We start from the raw sequence: 20633 nt of genomic DNA, 5'->3' as shown, positions 1-20633 counted from the left end.
ACACTGAGGTTGATCTTATTTTTTTTCCTGTGATAGAATTGATTAATTGCATTTAATAAACTTAAGCACTTCCATGTTTCATCCCAGGATGCAGTCTGAGAAGCAGTTTTTCAAAATCTGGATAGAAAATGGTGACCTAAATATCAGAATAAATGATCACTGGAATAAAAATATGCCAAACTGAATGAGGTAATTATTGTGCAAAATCTCTGGAATAACTGTATATATTTCTAAGGGGGTCACTGACAAGTATTTTTCCAGCATATGATAAAATCTCTATCATAGCAACAGATAATAAATTAAAATACAAAAAGATATGTCCACATTAAAAGAGTGTAATGATGATTTAAAGGAGGGGGAAAAAAAAAAGGTGTTAAAAGTAATTCTGCATTATGTTCCATGGCTAAAGAGATAATTAGTCCTAAGGTGAAAGATATATTATACATTGACACTAAAATTTTACTTCTGAAAAGTGCATGTAAAATACTGCCATGTAAAACGTTAGATGAATTACCAACTACACATCTATTCCAACTTAAAAATATTTTCCTTTAAAACATGTCAAGCAGCATATACTTTTAATGTGATATAAAAGTAATACCAGTCAAACCACTGAGTTTAAGAATAATACCTACAAATTACTGAACACTACTTTCTTTAAGGAAACAAGATACAAATAAGGCTTTTTACAGGTAAACAAACTTAAAAAATAAACAAAAATACATTTAGCCATACATTTAAAGCACACTAACGCTGAAGTAGTGGATATGTTTCCTGATCTACAGTATGAACATACTGTAATGCCAATTGTTTGGTTTTCGATGGGAGAAAAAAAGGGTAGGTTAGCATGGTCTCACATGCTTTCTTTTCTGACCTTGTTACTGGTTACATTCTCACAAGTACAGTACCCGGTAACAGTCTACATGATACCTTCTCAGAGCCACTTGGCAGTAGCCATAGCTTCAGAAATCAAGTAACATTTGAAAAAAAAAAATGAAGTGTTTGGTATGCCACGTACAGAACAAGCTAAACAACTTAGCAAAGACCATTCAAAACATTTATGCAGTGCAGTATAAGGTTCTCAGAAGTACTGGCATGATCCATCAAACATAGTATGGGGCATACATGTTTGAAAATAAGATGACATGAGCATCTTAAAATGATACTGACAAAGTTCAGGTTGTCTTTACTACTGATTTTAGCAGCCACACAAACAGCATGTCTACCTCTCAAGTAAAACATAACTGAAATGTTTCAGCCTGCTTAACAGCAATAATTTTCTATGCCTTTGCAGGCAGATTAGTACCAAATAGTCTAATAATGTATCTCAAGATTATTTCTCAATATTAAAAAAAAATTATGTTAATGCTAAGTTGCTAATTATTATAATACATAAAAAATATTGCACGATGCAATTGAGCAATGTGTGTGGCCTTTTTTTGCATGTATATTTGTGCCATACACCATAAACTATCTGTTTTAAAGTTCAGAACTGGAACTTTAAGCAAGGCGTCTGCTCTTACATTGCACATTGTGAAATGTGAATTCTAAATAGCAGATCCAAGATGTGTGTGAGAGAATAATCTTTCCAGTAAGATGTGCAATATCCAAAATAACTCAGTTTCTCATCATGCACTCTGGATCTCCAATCATTACATCAGCATGAATCATAGTCAAATGACAGCATCATAGTCAAAACTTACTTAACATTCTTGCAAGTCAACCATTCAAAGAATGAGAGCCTTGGGCTACTGCAGAAATTTTTTATTAAAGGTTTTCCTCTCAAATTCCAGTATGAAAGAATATTTTCTTCTTCTTTTTATTATTTTTTTTAATTTTATTTTTATTTTTTGTTTTAAGTGGCCACAAACCAAAAGTATTTATGCTCAAAATATACACTGTGATCTCTGGGTTCTACAAACAAAGAAGAAAATCTAAATAAATACTAAAATCATTATTGACTTCTGTTAATTTTCTTCAAGATGCTGTATTTGTAGTTAACTACTTCTAAAAATAACTAAACATGTAATTACCAGTGTGCTACTTGTGCTTAGTTACCATTTTCCTCTACAGGTGTTACTTGATACCATTTGCAAAAATCCAGTTAAAATAACAGACTGCATCAGACTATAAATAAAGTTGACAACAAAAAATGAAGTATCTTATTTTTAGTGCTTAGCATGATACTGTCATACATTTGAAAGAACACAATATGCAGCAGCAATTTAGTATGCTTGGTAAACCACATACTAACAAATGAACACCTAAGTTATAGCATATAGTGAGCTATAAGACCTATCACTAGAATTTATGTCAAACTGACATAAATAAGGAAGTAGTTTAAGAAATAATTTTCTATATTGCCAGTTTGTGTTTCTCCGTTCCAGTTTTTACAAATTCAGTGTAACAGGCTCCCCAGTGACTGTGTATTCTACTACAAAATGCCTTACTTTTAAGTCCTCCATGTTCAGGGCTGTGACTGTCCCTGTTGGTCCCTGCCTATGAGAAAATTACATATGGAGTTTAATTTACACTATTTAAATATGTTACTAAAGATCTAAAAATGTCTCTAGACTGCTGAAGACACCATTTTTCTCCAAGCTCCATTTCCATATGCTGGAAATGTATGGATCAGTGATGTCCTCATAAATGTAAAGACTTGAACACAAATTTACACCTTTCTATTAGCTTTCAATCTGTGGTGCTGTTGCGTAGTTTTCCAGCTACTTTTACTACACACTTGGGCATTTTGAGACTGTTCAGAAAATGTGTTTTCAGTGGCTTACTGTGTTTTAATGGGTAAAGATACCAGGCAACTGATTCTCCATCTAACACTGATGGCACATCCTTGGGATCAGACACGTGATATGAAGCCCAGGCCTAAGCTGGCTGGGATCTGAATGGTTTCTAAAGCTAGAGATGATGGATTAAAAGGGAAAGTAACAGGAAAGATGTGTTTAGCATCCATGAGCAACTGAGGAGAGTCCTTCCTGTCTCGGAGACGCATCTGCAAAAGTAAGAAAGCAATCACATTAGCGTTTAGCATGGATAATAACCATCTTGCAAAGAGGTAGTGTTTCATCTGTGCTTACAGACACATGAGTGTACACTTGGAGAGTTGGCATACACGTGTTTACATACACAGATGTGTAAGCACAACACTCTGTCACCTTTCAAAAATCTAGTACACACTGACAGGGGAACTAACATTTTCATGCAATAAATTGCAGTCGCTTAAAATTTTTAGGACTGACAACCCCTTTTCAACATAGCTGAAAAATGATAGCTAAAAAGCTATCAGAATGTATTTCAGGACGCAAACTATTTTGGCTCATCACACAGTTTCTGAGAAATGGTCAGAGGACTTTCGATTAAAAGATGTAACCATACCTGTATTGTACGTATAAATGACACCAAGACTCTCTCTTCAAACTCATTAACTGGAGTATACAAATTCAGAACTTTTACAATCTGTGAAGAAGAACAAACATTTTTAGGTTCACTTTACTGATGCACCCATAGTTAATAATAATAATAATAATACACCTTTTAAGTTAGCTATTTTAGTAACAAAATTATGTACAAGTATTTGTTATTTTTTGCTTTACTGATTCATAACAGAATTCTATCACCTGCTTCATGCTATGTTATGTGACTGCCTCCTTCAGAACATGTGTTCTGAAGCATGGTTTAAAAAAAAAAAAAAAGTGGAACTTCTCTGTAGAAAATCTATGCTTTTATAAATAGAAGTCTTCATCTGTTTCCTGAGATACATTGTATCCAGCTAATGGATACAGTAACTTAACACTTTTGTTTGCAGACTCTGAGACAACATCTCTGTGTGAACTGTCAATTAACTGGATACTAGCTCTGATGGCAGAAAGATTATTTCCTGGTACCCTAGGCAGAGCAGTCTCGAGTACAGAGATCTCTTTGAGTGAAGAGTTTTCTCCAAGGATTTTCACAAACTGAGAGACTATGCACAGTACTACACACTGCACAACCTATTGAGATTCTTCCCTTTTCTTCAAAACTTATCTTGAACATCAGATCTCAAAAAGGTCTGGTCCTTTTTTGACTCCTCCAACTTAATCTAGTTTAGTTGTACAAATGCAAAACAAAGTAAGAAATCCTTGATCCATGTATGACAGTAGTGCAAGCAGGCAAAGCAAACACCATCAGAGCAGAGGACTGATCAAAAATGACAGCAGAACAGACAATGAGACTTTGCCTGATTACCTGGGCAGTAGTCAGTGCATTGCACATTGAACAAATGGCTTCTGCATCTTCATCTGTTTTCTTTTTCACTTGCAACAACTGTGCAGCCTGGATAAGGGGTTCAAGTGTTTCTTTAGCCCCACTATTCATCAGATTTTTATCACGAAGCCATTCTTCCAGTTGACTCACATTATATCTGTACAAAGAGGTAAGAATATCAAGACATTAACATGTGGTTATGGCTAAATCAAAACTACAGGCAATTTCTCCTTGCCAGTGTTTCTTCCTTGCCCTTAAAAGCTTTTCTTTCACACTCATCATTTTGCCTTCACACTCATACCTCCCATTTAAGGCAGGAAACTTTGTTTTTCAAAACCATTAGAAAATATGACCAAAGACTTTCATTACCTATTTTTTTCTCATATGCTTCTGTTGCTATTAATTGTAGAAATGTGATAAACGTAGGAAGAAAAGCAAATGAGATTTTGTCCATACAAATATAGTAAGGCTTTCCATTGTGACATGACATGAGGGACTGGAAGGCCCTGGCTAATTTCCTGGCATGTGCCAGTAGAACACATTTGGACAACTGATGGCAAATGCAGGAACAGAATAAGATGGCTTTACTGCAGGATGCAACAAACTACAGTCTGGATGAATACACCAGGTATCCACTGCACCACTGGCATACAAAAACCAGCAGGCATGGCTAAAAGCTGAGGAAGCATCTACTAGCATTTCACATACAGTTCTGACTCTTGCTTGATTATGAAATACTTTTGTTTTGCTTCTCTGTGTAGAAAAATAAATGCTCCAAATGTATCTGCTATTATGTTTGGCTGTATCAAGAGTTCACCAAGATTTCCAGCAGCACATTCAAGAGAAGTATGACATGAGCTCTCCCACCTTATCTGCATTCCTTTGCTCCATGAGCACATGTCCTTGCGCAGAAGAAGATTGTTAAGCGTTACAGCCCCAATGATGTAGAACATCTGCTTGACGACCTGTTTGATCAGCTCTGGATCCATTCCATGCTGACACATCACTGAATGGAAGGAGTTCAGCTGCCGAATGATGGAGTCCAAAGTGTAGGTTCCTTCATCAGCAATGCTGGATGTTCTCTTCCGCAGCCCTGTTGGTTTCACCCCCGAGACACCTTGGATAGTCTCATGCTCCAGCATTCCTGAAACTACATGTGATTGATGACATTATTGTAACAGCTGAAACCTGCTGATTCATGAGCATATTAAGAAAGACAACAAAACATTTACACAGAAAGCGCAGGCTGGGCTTTCTGCTGGCCACAACATGATTTCCAACAACTTTGTGCCACTATTTTTGCAAAATCTACATATGCAGGGTTTTTACGAAGATTTGGGCACTTGTGTTTGAAAGGAAAGTCTAAGTCTAGCCCAGTAGCAGAGTCAGCAAACTAAGAGCTCTTCTATTCTTCTAAATGTTGTGGCCCAAAAGCATGATGAAAATCTGTGTAAGAGTACTTTCTGACAAGAAAAATCGGAAGTAATTTTAATGAAAACAATCTCTCTGAGCATCAGCTCATCACTACTAGCTATTTCACTACTAATTTCCATGGGATGTTTTCCAACAAACAGGGCGACAAAATATCAGACTATCCCAACAGTTTCTTGATGTAAATGCATGATTTACATCAATTTATTCTGTCACTGCCAGAAGAATCAGCCACTGCTTAGCTTTCCCTCTAAGCCAACCTGTCTAGTGTAGTCCTTGCCACCTGTAAACAGAATACCAGAAGAACCACTAATGAAACTCTACTGGTTAGAAAAGAAATACAAGATAGAGTATATTACCACCATCACAATTTTCCTTTTGGTTGCAGAGTGAGAAGTGTAAGGAACTCAGCCTGGCCTTACCAATCATTGGTTGCAGAATGTTTTCCAACACTCGGACAAGTTGTTGGTAGATCTGAATAGCCAAGTCACTCAGTACTTGTCTGTATTCCGCTAGATCAAAATTGGTGAGGCAGTGTTCGTTTTGACGAGGTGTATTATGCTTCATAAAGCCCTGAATTCATAAAATAAGAGAAATGACTGCTTCAATGGAATACAGAAATATTACACAAACTCAGTATTTGGTTTTTTGTCATGACAAAAAGGACAATACTTCCATAATAATAGCTACAGCCCCTCAAAACTTTAACTTCTGATTGAGGCTAATGCTAGGTTATGCCATACTATGGTTGAAGGACTGAACATGGCCTTTTTCATAGGAAGTGCAGTGAATTACTCCTAAAAACATAGTGGTAGCAGCCAGATTCTTCTACTTAAATCTGAGCTGGCACTTTTGGGAGCACAGTGTTACCTAGCCTCTGGGCCCCCAGCCTGCAACAAAAGGAAGCTGGTTCAAATCTTCCCATTCTTTCCACTGATGGCATCACGATTATTCCAAAAACGGTAGTCATTTTAAAAGACTTTGACTAGATTTTGAGATAAATCAGGAATTTGTTAGAGAGTAGCACTCAATACTCCTATTGTAGAGCAAAAGAAACCACTGAGTAGAAGCACTGCTTACCTCTTCTCCACTGTATTGCTTCAAGCAGTGCAAAAATCGGCAGGTGTTAGATAGCCAGAAGGACACTGTTTCAAAGTCTTCACCTCTTTTCTGATGATTAAAAATAAACACATTCAACAGACTAGCAGGTAGAATAAACCAATAAATTGTTAGACAATATAAATCATCTTGTAGCTACTCAGATTCCGATGCTTTGAGAAACTTTGTGTATTTCAGTAACATATTAGACAAGCACAGATTTGGGCAAGATACCATTAAATGCCCTCCTTGTTTCCTCTAGTGTTTTGCAAGAACTTTCAGAATATGATTTCCTCCACAGATATGATCTTTCTGTGTTTTACAGACCCATCCTAACTGCTCTGTGCAGAAATCACAGGGCAATGTGATTGTGCTTCCAAAACAGCCGTTCTGTGGCACAATAGCTTGTGAAGGGAGGATGGGAATGATGCAGAGCCAGCAGAAGGAGCAGAGAACAATTCGGTTTTGATGAATGCCACATCATAACCATTTTGGCAGACTGATATGGAAGAAAAAAGACAAACCCTAGTAATATACAGCACATGTATATTAGTATATGCTGAGTAATTAAAATTTCTAGAACTCTGTAGCATGCGCTGCATTCACTTAAAAATGTCCAAAATTTCCTATGAACATTTAACCTCCTGCAGGATCATTTAATAAACATTTTTTTCAAAACATGTAGGCTTGATTAAATGCTTGTCTTTTGAGCACATCTGTCTTGTTTAAAAAACAAACAACTTCATGCAGCATGAAGCATATTTATGCTTTAATAATGCCTTCGAGATGCCCCTGGCCTAAACTCTCCTAGGCAATTCATTGCAAAGACTTTAGGCAGTAACAAATTGCCATCAATGTAATTTGGAGGAGAAGCAAATAAGGAAACCTGTGAACCAGAACTGCAAATGAAATACTTCAATTATGCATTCTGGTGAAGATTAACAAAGACTTTGACTACATGCAAAATGTTATAAACATAGATTCAGAGGAGGAAGACTATTTAACATAAAAAGAAAACAGTTCCTTTTCCACTAATTCAAACCATTTATGGTATTATATGGATAAAATGCTATGGATTATATGGATAAAATCCCTTGCTTGTTAAGACAACTTTTTTGTGACTTCAGTGGAAGGAGTTTACTAATCAGAAATCCAGAGTAAATTCATTGAAAGCCTTTTCCTCACTCCTCTACCATAAAATCAAAATAAAGATTTAAAATCAAAAGAAATATCTAAATTAACATTTTTCTAAACCAAGCAGACTAACTAACCTTCAACACTTTTTTGATGCCATTGATCGTGGAAGTCAACAACGACCGCACTTTTTGGTCATCATTAAGGTAATCCGCATGGCGTACACACATGAACAAAATATATGCTGGCAGTCCTGGAATCAGGTTGACAGCTACCCCACGTGGTTTCAGCTCTTGGGAAAAAAAAACACACATGGTTTTTAAGTGTAAAGTAATTGGACAATTTGATATGAGGTAGCTGTGATTCCCCAGTTAACAGTACATATATATTTATATAATATGGCCAGTGAAAACTAAGAACAAAACTAAGAATAGCCGCTTTCCTGGCAAAATATCAAAACAGAATAAAACCCCCATAACTATCTGCTAAAAAAACGTGCAGACACATTAATGCTCACCAGGAAAGATGATTAGATTATAACAGACACTTAAGAATTTTAGATAAAACGAAGGCTGCCCAAACCAAAATAGGCTATTCATCTCATAAAGCAAACTCTGTGTTCTTGTCATTCATTTTTCAGCACGCGTGGGAGCAGAGGAGGCCACAAATGAGAAAGACGCTTACCTAAAATAAGATTCTTGACAAGTTTTTGTTCATCCTCCTTCTTATATTCCAACATCCCTTGGAAGTCTTTTTCTTTCCGTGGAATGTTAACTGGACGAATAGGCTCATCAATGATTTGACCAGGTGATATGTTCTCCATCTGGCCCACTTCAGAGGGAAAATGAAAAGAAATTTTATGTTTCCAGTGAAACTCAATGCATAGCAAAGGAAACTACATTTCTAGGGAAGAAATCCAGCATAGACAAACGTGGGGTTTTTTGGTTCAGGGTAGTACTTAACAACAAAAATCCTATTAAAAAAATGATGTTGATAAATGTATCTTGGAATGGCATTCTTCCTCTGAAGAAGAATGGAAGTGTGTGAATAGCATCCATTAATACAAACTTACTGCCGATTTCCTAGATTTTATCACATGGAAGGACAAAGGCAAAGTGATAGTTATTTATCACTTAATCCCAGACTCATACTGCAAAGGTCACCATCAATTGTTCTGCACAATGGCAGAATATTTTTTTAGGTGGTATGGAATATGGACTGTTCCCTTGGTTACTTTGAGTCAGCTGCCTTGGCTCTGTGCCCATATGACCTCCCACCCCAAGCTTACTGAGGTAGCAGAGAGGGACAAAAGAGAAAGCCCTCACACTGTGTATGCTCTGTTCAGCAACGGCCACACACCAGTGTGTGAACAACACTGTTTTAGCCACATGTAATACATGTGTAATACACATGGACAAAACTAAGTTTTCAGAAATGTTTTCCCACTCGGTATTGGGTATGAATACTACTGTGATCTTGTCCACAGTAGTAACCAAACAATATCGAAAGGCTTTTTAAAAGCAAACGTAGTTTGAATAACCTTTCAGAAGGATGTACGAAACATCCACCTTGCTACATACAGTGCCTCATGGTATCCTATTCAACAGCTACACTCCACCTGATTAGGTTGCATGTTTGTTTTTGAAAAGCAGAACTCAGCTTCTTCCCATGGAAGCTACACACTCTCCCGACAGCCCTTCTTGCTGCATGCAGTTACAAATTACTGCACATCCTGTAAGTGTGCTAAATGTGTGCACCTGTCCAGTGGGAAAGAGAATGCAAAAAAACAAACTGAAGCTCAAGGAGAGCTCCCATCAACTAAAGGATAATATACTCCTGTTAACCCAGGTTTAACCTGGTTCTTGTTACCACTGAAGACTACACAGTCACTGCTTTCAGTCTTACTATCCAATAAAACAACTGATTAAGCTGTAAGCTTGTTTCTGCAAAAAGCAGATGACAGTAAAAAGCTTCTGAAAGGTTAGGAGGACCAGGATTATTTTTAAAACGAATTAATACTTAAACTTTATAACATTTTTAATTGTTTTCAGCAATTAAAATTACTTTATTTATGCAGAGACAAGATAAACTCTCAGTCTCACCAGTTCTAAAACCCTAAGTCAACTCACACTGATGCTCATAGAATTCTTTTAGTCCATATCTCAGCATACTCATATTCAAATTTGGCCAGCAGCTCCAAAAGGAAATATCAAGCAGAGACAGTCTCAGCATTTTTTGCTCCACAGAGAAATTCACATTCAAAGGAAACCTGGGTAAGTTACTTCTGCATGGTTCATATTTAGTATTGTTTTTGTCTTGAGAAAAGCAGATACTGTCTTTGAGTATATAAACAGCACAGGTAACATTCCCTTATGTTCACGTGATTTCTACCTTCAGAGAAACATCAATCTTCTTTACACATCACTTCAAAATATGGCTTATAAAAGGAACACGCTGAGCTCTGAGTGTACCTCCTGTTTCTGCAATCACTTAACAAAGGCTAATGCTACTGAAGACTACATGCCCTCCCAACTGCTAAAACTGGTAGATATGATGACAGTGGGATCAGAAAAAGTAGACCGAAATCTTTCTCTCAAAACACAAAAATACCTTCAAGTTCACCAATCTTCTTAGTAAGTACTTTCAACTGTTTCTTTAACTTGCGAACAGTCTTGTCCTGCTTTTCAAGCTGCTCCATTAAATCCTGTAAAATAAAATAAGAAAATGATTAAGTTATGAGAAAAATCCCATAATGTGTGACAGAGACAAAATCAGTGCTGTTAGAATTACAAGGCAGTGAAGAAAGCTGAACAGTGGTGCCATCCTCTGGCTAAGGTTTGCAAGCTGGTACGCTGCCTATAACACAGGACAAATACTGCAAATGTTATTAAATTGTGTGCAGCATGACAAAGCTCTTAGGCAGGTATATTCTGCAGACACACAGAGCTAGGTTGGTTCTTGTGGCAGAAGACATTTTGCTACAAACACATCTCCCTAGTGCTTCCTCCCTGCCTTTTCAAGCGCCTCACAGAAATAATTTTCTTTATTATTTAACAGCTAGCCTGTATTTCTGCATCATTTATTCATGCCTTCAGGACTAACTCCTTATTCAGACCTATCCATTTTATAAGATGACAAGAGAGAGCTCTGCAGAAAGACCATAAGTTGCACTCAAATCTACCAAAACCTTAGATCCAAGCATACGTTTCTTGCGATGCTCTGCCACTTCTCTATTTCTTGCTGTCAGCACATTTCCTTACACTGAAACTAGTGTCATACACCCTTTTTATTCTCTACCTGAAAAACATCTAGCACCCAAAAGTCCTACACTTCCAATAAACGTATATTTTTCTCCCCAGAAATCTATTTTGGAGTAATTCTGTGACCTATGATAGTGCATTCATAAAGTAATCATGTAATTAAAAAAGGGGAAGTCTTTCTGAGGGAAGCAATACCTCAAGCTCAAAACACCTGAAAGTCGTTCCAGGTTAAGGGTCTGAAAGCAGTTTAAAAGAAAAATGCTCTTTCATAAGTGAGACTCTTCATGGCACTGGTAAGAATGTAAGGGACCATGAGCTCCTTGCATCAAAAGCATTATCCGGGAAACAAGACTTTTTAGTGCAGCATAGGAAACAACTTAGAATTAGGAGCAAATTGTTCTTAATTATGTAGGAAAGTTTACAACCCAATATAAAACATTTGAGCAGTAAGCTATTAGGCCTGTTGAAAGAACAGAATCAAGGCCATTGTTGACATTCAAAGTAGCATTCGATTTTACAAAATAAATCCTCTTAAAAACACGATACACTTCTTGTCAGATATAACTATTTCTCCTGGAATTAATTACAAAAAAATACATTTAAGTCCAACAAACTGTTTCAAATGTACCAGTGAAGGGGTATGAATTCTGAACAACAAGTATTCAAAGTTCTTTCTATGATTCCTGCAAATAAATTTAACAGATTTCACATCTTATTACTTATGTTCTTTCAAGCTTACATATGGTGCTCTCTCTAATTATTATGGAAATACTATTTAAAATTTTATCCTCCATATTTTGCATTCTTGAAAAAATATTAAAAGGTTATGTAGTTTGATTCTGATAGATTTATTCAGTCCAGATTTAGGACTGAAGAGAGATCTACGAACAAATGCAGGCTATGTCTGGACTGCAGGTATTATCCACCTTGATAGGCAATTATATGACCAGGTCTCTGTTTTGCTGGGCTGAATTTACATGTATCAAAGTTTTAAACCAAAGAGTGGTTCTGAAAATTTAGCATTATTTACATCATGTACAGTATTAAGCAATATTCAAAAAGAAATGCTTTGCTCACAGTGCAAGCCATATTAGTAACAAAACTGTGCATCAGAAGGAGACACAGATTACACAGAGGACACTAAGACTAACAAAAAAAAAAGCAGTGAGGGAAGTCATTGGCATCGTGTAGCTCTCTGAAGGGATTTCCTTTGAAAGAGAGAAAGAGGCAGCCTGGTTTTCAATTAGTGCTCCATAAAAAGCAAACAAGACAACAGAGAAGCAGGATTCACGTGATCTACATACAATCATCCGTTTGTAAAGTGAAATCCGGTACGATTGATACTTCTTGGGATCATCTGCATACAACTTCTCATAATACTGTAAAAATAGGTACAGGATTGTTTTGCCCTTCCCTTTGAAACTTCAGTAAGCACTATATAAATTAAATTACATTAGATTAAAACAAGATCAAAAAGCTCTAATTTCTAGGTAGCCTTGTCCTTAGTCATGGTGTTCATGACAGCCTTTCCAAGAGAGAAGTTGGTGTAGATGAGTTGCAGGACAGTCAGATCTTTTAAAAACAGACAGTAGCTAATACTGTCAAAACCTGGAATATCACCTTTGTGAGAATCTCGTCAGGACACTGGTCTCATGCTAATCAAGATGGAGTTGCAGTGAGTGCTGCAGTTCTAATATCACATCTGGCATGCCTGTAAATTATTTCCACTCTAAGGCTAGGAGTGGACAAGAAGCATATACCCAGCTTGGAGTGGACTTGCAATAGTCAAACATCAGAAGTGAAATACTAAGGAATGAGTCTATATTTAACAAGTAAAATCACATTTGCTGTGGTTGAAAATAAAGAGAACTTCTCTGGGATGTAATTACATGACTGCGTTGTCTTGGGAATGTGGAATGTGATGAGTAGGTCTCTGGGGGGAAAAAAAGGGCTAAATTGTAACAAATGACTAAGCAGCAGGAGGGAGCTGTCAGAGAAAACTCCGCCATTTACTTTTGTCAGTGGAAGGCAGCTGCTGCTGAGGCAAATGTATTTTCAATCAGTTATCCAATATCTGTTAGCTGAATTATCTGATGCTTTCCTCAAAACCTTTGGCACTAAGACAAGAGCCTGACAGTGCCCACTTCTGTGACAAACAGGAGGAAAGACTACTTCTTGGCTTGTTTAGAGGAAGTAACGATAGACAATAAGCTAGGATTTTTCTTCCTGAAGTAACATGGTTCCCTTTACCAACAAATAGTGATAAACCAATGATATTCCAACAGCAGCCTCTTTGGAAAATTTCCCCAGGAATTAAATACCCTGCATGTGAGGAATATACTCCTTTGTGGGAAAAGGTAAGGCCTGCACATGAGGAATATACTCCTTTGCAGGGAAAGGCAAGGAGTTTCACCCAGAATTTCCTTCATATTACTAAGTGCTTCTAACCATGTTTCTTTTTCTGGTACTACTTATTTCTCCAAAACATACTGAATATCTGGAGCTCATAGCACAGTGGATTATCTGTGTTGCTTCAGGGAGGGAGAAGGGAAACAGGAAGAGAAGTGACGTTAAATAGTTGAAGAACTACATCAGAGTTTTTCAACGAAATGAAGAAACGAATATATTTCAGAAGAAACAACACTACTTGGCATTTTTTATGATTTCCCTGGATATCAACATTCTATGTAGTGATTAAATTCAACAGTTGAAAGCTGGGATTCACGAGCTTTCTTCATGCCACAAACTTCGACCAAACTCCCTGAGACATTATTACTTCATCAGCAATCTGAAGTCTCTCTGTAGCTTACCTACAAAGGAAGAACTGCACTCATGAAATTTTTTGCAGGAGGCTGCCATCTGAAAACTGGTAAGAACTTAACAGGCACAGCAAGTCTCTTAGTCCCCATGCCTGCTCCTGCGGCATCATTTCCCTTACCAAGTTCTCATTAGTCAGTCTGGTGATCTCATGCTGTAGGCTGGCTTCAATGCGGGCCTCTGGAGGCAGCTGCAGATTCTGTGCTAGGAGCTGCTGCTGGCGATTGTTTTCTTCCTTCAGACTTTGGATCTCACCTCGCAGTGATTCCAGTTCATTCTCGTGGCTCTTCTTCTGTGACTGAAGCTGAGACTCCAGCAGCCTAAAGAAGTTGAGCAACAGTTGTGTGAACATGCTTAGAAAGTTACATCCCCAATTCTCCAAGGGAGTATAAAGCTTTAGCTGCTGCTCAGGAACAATTAGCCATGGCTTGCAAAGGAAAATGAAAAAGGCAGAGTACTCTTTAAACCCTTCAGTATGCCTTCTAATTAAATTAAGTTTGCAGGATCAAAAAGTGGAGAGAAACTAATTGTGACACTCCTTTGCATTTCCTTTGTGATTGAGCACATACTGTGTATGGTGCCACTGCAAACATGCAGCGACAAATGTAATGCTGTCTTCACAGATTGTCGCTGTTTTTAAAGGGGCTTTGAAGAGGTTTTACTTCTAATTAAATCAAACAAACTGTGTAAGATGAAGAAGACACTGTTCACTTAAACTAGGACTCTGCAATGTTAACAAAGGGAAATCTTTTCAGAGTTAGCTCTGTTCAGTTAGAAACCATTTAATTGCAAACGCACATAAATAATCTTTATTTTTACATTAAAACCAACACTTTACAGAGGGTTGTCATTAGTGTAGGAAAGGTTAGCAACAGAAACCAAGCTCAGGCCTGGGATCCAGGAGCTCTATTTTATCCTGACAACTGATTCACTCTAATCCCTTGAGCACATCACATCTCAAACTCTTCTCATGTGAAATTGGGATAACAAGCACCAGCCTCCTGCTGAGCAGTGCTGTGGAGATCTACTCCTGCTTGCAAGGCACTGTCCAAGTGCTCTTACTCATCACTTCATACATACACACACAGGAAGTTACATTACTAGTGACTACTAGTGTTTAATTAGACAATCTTTCAGGGTTTAAATATGCATAAGGTAGACACATTTATTAGTAACACGCACGCAAGGGCAAATAGCCATTTACCTGCATTGCTCTGTCATTTAATAGAAAGCTTCTTGTCTCTATGGTGCTAGGACCAGAAACAAGAGGTGCAGAGCAAACACTCACATCCTGCTCTGTATAACACTTGCTCTATGTTAGATCTTTGCAGGCTTACAAAACAGTGTTAGGTATAGAATTTGTTAGCACAAGAAAAGGAAAGACTTTAGTTAGCAGCATTCATTGCAAAATAACTCCTTCTGCAGTTACTGCTGCCAAATGTGTGTACTAAGAGCAGCACTGGGAGTCTACTGAATTAGCTGCCAGTGCTGGACTAGGAGCCATTCTGGAAGTCTGGGACACGTGTTGATAGGGGGCCTAGACGTGCAGATGTGCTCTGAGCCAGCACTGCCTTTCCTAACAAGGCAGATATTGCCTGTTACGTGACCAGCACACAGTCTTTGCAGAGATTGCAGCAATTGCACTGAGGCTTGAACAGTGCCACAATGACCTGAAGATTACTTCTGTTGGTTGGTTGCTTAGTGACTTACATTTTGAATCTGGCACGAAAAGATGTGGGACAATAATGTTCAATTTACTGAACTTGAGCCACAATAAGAAGAGTGAGCCTCATAACTAGGTGCAAGTTAAGAGTATGCCGAAGCTACTCAAACAATAACCTTTTAATTACTAAGTACTTGAGGCTGAAAGCCTGTAAGGTGCATTCATTTTGATACCCAATATAAAGGGAGACAAGTAACACATGGTTACAAATCTTTTCCATGTGGGGAGCTTCTGGTATTTTAGTCTACTTTTGTGCAAGTTTTCTTATGAATTATGTGCTAGTTGTTGTGCCATCATAACTTTTTAAATGATAAAACTTGACAAGTAGAAAGGTTTGAAGACTAAGTTTGACAAAACTCTTTAATTTGTATACTTAGTGATGAATTTGTTTCTAACAGTTAAAGCCATACTGTAGCTAAAGCAAACCCATAGCAAGGGGCACAGTCAGCTAGAAAGGAAGATGCATATGAAGAGGAAAAAAACATTCTGAGAAGTCTGGTAACCTGTTGGCTTGTTTTAACCCTTCATAAACCAGCCAAAGTTCTCCGTCCTCATTCAGCATATGATAGTCCTGGGGAGATTGCCTTTCAAAAAAAGCGTTTAAAAAAATACAAGAGATATGTGATGGTGATGAGATGACATATTAAGGACATTACACAGTAAGTTACAGTTACTATAAAAGAAAACCAAAAACCGGTCTGAAAAACCTTAGCAAATTACTTCTCTTGTTTATACATATTGCTTCTTAATGAGGAAATTATCTTCTTGATGTTAGCCCAACTGGTTACAGCATTTCATGCTGTTACAATAATAAATCTATTATGAAAGATTATTGTGGGCACTGCTGGACAAAAGGTAACAAACCAGCATGGGGAATGGCACCCAATTTGAGCAATATAACAATTAAAGGCTAAGAAGATTCACAAAGCTTGATTTTTGCATTTCTGCATCGCCTCCTAATCCTATCAGATATTGCATACCACAATTTTACTAATCAAATAAATTTAGAATCCCAGCTATAGGTTTTTTCCTAAGTATCAAAACTTACATGGATGAAACTTACTGCATGTGATACACACAGTGTATGTCACAGCAGACTGCCACAGATCATAGGTTAAAGAAAGAGAAATTGTACCTGTTTGTTTCCTTCAGTCCAATATATGCCTGTGCTATTTCTCCTTTGTCTTTCATCTTTTGTACATCCTCCAAGAGGATTGTAGCATCTGTCATGGTATTCTGGAAAAAGAATGATGATTTCCAGGGTAAATTCAACAAGGCAGTTGTTCTTTCAGTCCATGTATTCATCACTTTACCCATGTTGAACACTAATCCTTGAGCAGCCACATTAAAATTAGCGTACCTGAGCAGGAGTTCAGGACAAAATTTCTATTTCATTTAGTGTATCTTTTAAAATGAATGCATGCAACATGGTCAAATATCTGTCTGTCTCATAAGCAGTACATGTGTTAACCTCTTTCCATCTGTTTATTGTGTCAAAGGAACAAAATTTATTTCAGGAAATTATGAATTTGTATTTTGTTTCAAATTACCAGGAACAGTTGCTAATACTGAAACTGAAGAAGTATAATTTGGCAAGCTTAATTCTACTAATATTTCTTAAACACAGCATTACATGTAGTCCTTCAAATCTCTTAAGTAAGATCTATTCCTCACTTCATGTTTCAAGCAGTCTGGCAAAGCAGGAAGTAATTTACAAGGGCTTGAGAATTTTTAAGTTAGATACTGTCACAATACAATTTTTTCCCTGTTTTGAATGTTTACTTGGCACTTTTGCTTTTTCTTCATTTAGCCCTGAAATACTTAGCAGATGTTTACAGTCACCTTTGCCAGTCTCATCTGTGTCACTGCTGTGGAATAATTACAGTAGAACCATAGGACTCAAATGAACATACGAGGCAGAATTCTGATTTTTTTTTAACTTTAAAACTAATCAAATGTTATTTTCCTGAGTAAAATTTTGCAAAGTATTTGCAACTTTATGGACATAAAATTTGGAGCCTAGGTCTCTAAGTATCTAGTATGATTTGTACTACCTAGTATGAAAACCAGTAAAACAGATAAGCTCCTCAAAAAATTATTCCCAAAATCCTTATGAAATCTTTATGATTTTTCTACTATTATTTTATTACACAGTTAAACTGCTGTATCTCACCTACCCATCTACTGACATGAATATATTTATTATTTCTGTACTAGTGAAAAGAAATGCTAATTATTATCACAGCTTCACAAATTTCCTACCTGCTGTAGTTGTAATATTTGAATTAACAGCCTTCATTTAGAGCCAGGTCAGTTTCTCATACTCCTAAATATTATGAATTCAACTATATTTTCTTACTAAACATTGAGCAATTCCTATCTAATTGCTATAGTTTACAATGTGAGTCTTCAATGTTTGTTGCATGCCAAAGATAACACTATAAAGTAAAGTATTTCTTCATATCATAAACTTTTTTGTGTGTTACAACTTACGGATTTTGCAAATTAACAAAGACCTGATTCCTGAATCACTGTGCTGCTCTTCACTCTACAAACACAGCCAGCAAGACACATTGATTGAGCTGACTAGACCAGTTCCTGAGTTTTTCCTTTCATGTTCCGGTTAACACAAACCAACAGTTCAGAATTGCTAAATCTGCTTGTTTTGAAGTAACTTGTTCCCTTGCATGGTGTGGGAAGATGGGGATGGAAGGGACATGGGATAATGAGAAAGGTTTTTCAGTAACAGCAAAGTGCAAGAACAACTTAAAATGTATGTAGGTTACTGAGAGGCAGGGAAATGACAGCTCCAGTACTGTTCAGGGGTTTTTAGCATTTATGAGTTGTGGTTTATAACTGTAGAAGAAAATGTGTACCTTATCCTCCTGGCAATCATATTGGTAGGCAAGAAAGAAGAAAAACAAATCATTAAAAAAAAAAAAAATCTGTTTATGCTGCAGCTGCTCAACCTAACAAGCAGAAGCTATCTGCAAACTGGCTGCCAGCCACCCCACAGGTCACCTTCAGATTTTCCCCATACTGGTAACTGCTGCAAAACCAACACTTGTATCCCACCATTGCTGAGAATAAGCTTCTCAAAGATTTACTTTCAAGTATTTTTTTACAATGTTCTAAACATCACAGAAATAAACCAGGGTTTTTTGCTTTATGAATAATCACTTAAAACAAGGTATGTTTTAAGTCTTCATGCATCACAGACTTTCAATTTATTCAGGACAAATATAAACATAACGTTGCAGTAGCAAAGGAAAGATGACACATCTGGTCATTCCTTGCTGTGGTTATGAAACACTAGATAGCTCAGTTCAGGGGAAATGGCTATTTCCTGGATTTATGTGATAACTTTTCAGGTTGAATGACTCTTATTTTCAAAGCTATTACTTCCCTAAGTATCTCATCAGAATTAGAGCTTTTTAGAAGATGTGCCTTTCAGTGGTTGTAAATCACCCTTCTCAGCAAAACCACATACCTCCTCTCAAGCAATAATATTGAATTTATCTATCTTCATAGGTCATCTTTATCAAATGTTATTGATTTACAATCATCTATGACCCTGCAAGGATTTAAAAAAAACTGCTCCTTCTAACTCCTACTGAACTATTAATTAAAAAGAATTCCTGAGTACTACTGTGAATTTTTGCAGTAAACTACATACTCACTAGAGAAATGATACTACTCCAAATGAGAATTATCTGTGCACTGTTAAAGGAGTCTGTGGAGATCCTGGCTAGACCACTGCTATGACCATACCAGCCTGGTATGATCAGTATGGTAACTTTATATGAATGCTGGCAGAGAAACCCCAAACTGGTTTATTAAGAGAATCTCCCATTTTGGATGCCACAATTTGTTTACTAACAATGGATCAATGGATTACACTCAGAAAGGCTTTCAAACCTAGGCCATTTTTTCTGCCTTCTCAAACACACTGGTAATTAAATAAAGCACATCAGTGATGCAATGTAACTTTATTACACAGTGCACCTGCACAAATAATTCACTGCATTGTTTACCTTGGGTTGAATAGCCTCTTTCTGGCTAACAAGCTGAGACCTCAGGATGAGGACTTCTTCCTTGCGTACTTCAAGCTCTTCACTTACTGAAGTCAGTTGGTCCAGGAGGACTCTATATGCAGGGGCACCAGGAGCAGTTACCTCTGGAGATCGTGTTTCTGTGAGAGCCTTCTGCAGCTCATTCAACTCATTCTTCAGTTTTTTGTTCTCAGATTCAAGCTCCTGACGCTGCAATAAAGAACAGGGACAGTTCTGTCACACAGGAGCATTCCAATGTGCCTATAAACTGCAAGTACAAAACTATGGATAGAAAAGGTAAAAACAATGAGTAACTGCAACAAATCCACCAATCCCTCCCGTTATCACTGGCCTCTTGAATACAGTGAATAGAGCCTGGGAGGATTTGAGTAACAGGGCTAAACTTTTTTCTGAAGTGCAAAATCATGTGGATCATACAAATTTGATGGAAAAAAAAAGACAGTTTTTTTCCCCTCTTATTCTCCCTTTAACAAAAGAAATAAAGTTCACAGCGAATAGTGGTCAGCAAGCTAAGAAGTTTCTGCATCACTAAGTAATATTAGGAAATACTTCTAGTTTTATTGGTCTAAGGTATGCATTTATTTAAATATGTGTTTGGAAAAGAGGGTGTTTGGGTTTGGTTTTGCAGCACGTTACAATTTGGAATTTACCCCAAGGAGTAAATTACCACACTACTCAGAATTTGGAAATTAAATGAAATTACTATTTACAGAAGTAGGCTAAATATAAAAGGTAACAAACATACACAAATACAGACATACATACATAATTAAACAATAACCCAGCTACCCCCCTGTGCACAACAGCCCAGACCCTCCCTTTACACTGCAGCCGGAAGGC

General features: G+C 37.2%; 1 protein-coding gene across 1 annotated transcript in view; it reads right to left on the bottom strand.

Moving 5' to 3' along the window:
* Positions 1-2854: 2854 nt before the first annotated feature.
* MYO5A (myosin VA) overlaps positions 2855-20633 on the bottom strand; it is an 89098-nt gene continuing 71319 nt past the window's right edge. The window contains 15 exon segments of the mRNA XM_054388226.1: positions 2855-3007; positions 3391-3471; positions 4240-4414; positions 5125-5407; positions 6111-6261; positions 6769-6858; positions 8058-8212; positions 8605-8751; positions 10531-10624; positions 12485-12559; positions 14119-14317; positions 16224-16304; positions 16856-16956; positions 18597-18605; positions 19755-19982. Coding sequence (XP_054244201.1) covers positions 2855-3007; positions 3391-3471; positions 4240-4414; positions 5125-5407; positions 6111-6261; positions 6769-6858; positions 8058-8212; positions 8605-8751; positions 10531-10624; positions 12485-12559; positions 14119-14317; positions 16224-16304; positions 16856-16956; positions 18597-18605; positions 19755-19982 — 2022 coding nt within the window.

Source organism: Indicator indicator, chromosome 16 (genome assembly GCF_027791375.1).
Source record: "Indicator indicator isolate 239-I01 chromosome 16, UM_Iind_1.1, whole genome shotgun sequence".
NCBI classification, from domain to species: Eukaryota; Metazoa; Chordata; class Aves; order Piciformes; family Indicatoridae; genus Indicator; species Indicator indicator.
Note: the sequence above shows the minus strand (reverse complement) of the source record. Positions and strands in the feature narration are given on the sequence as shown.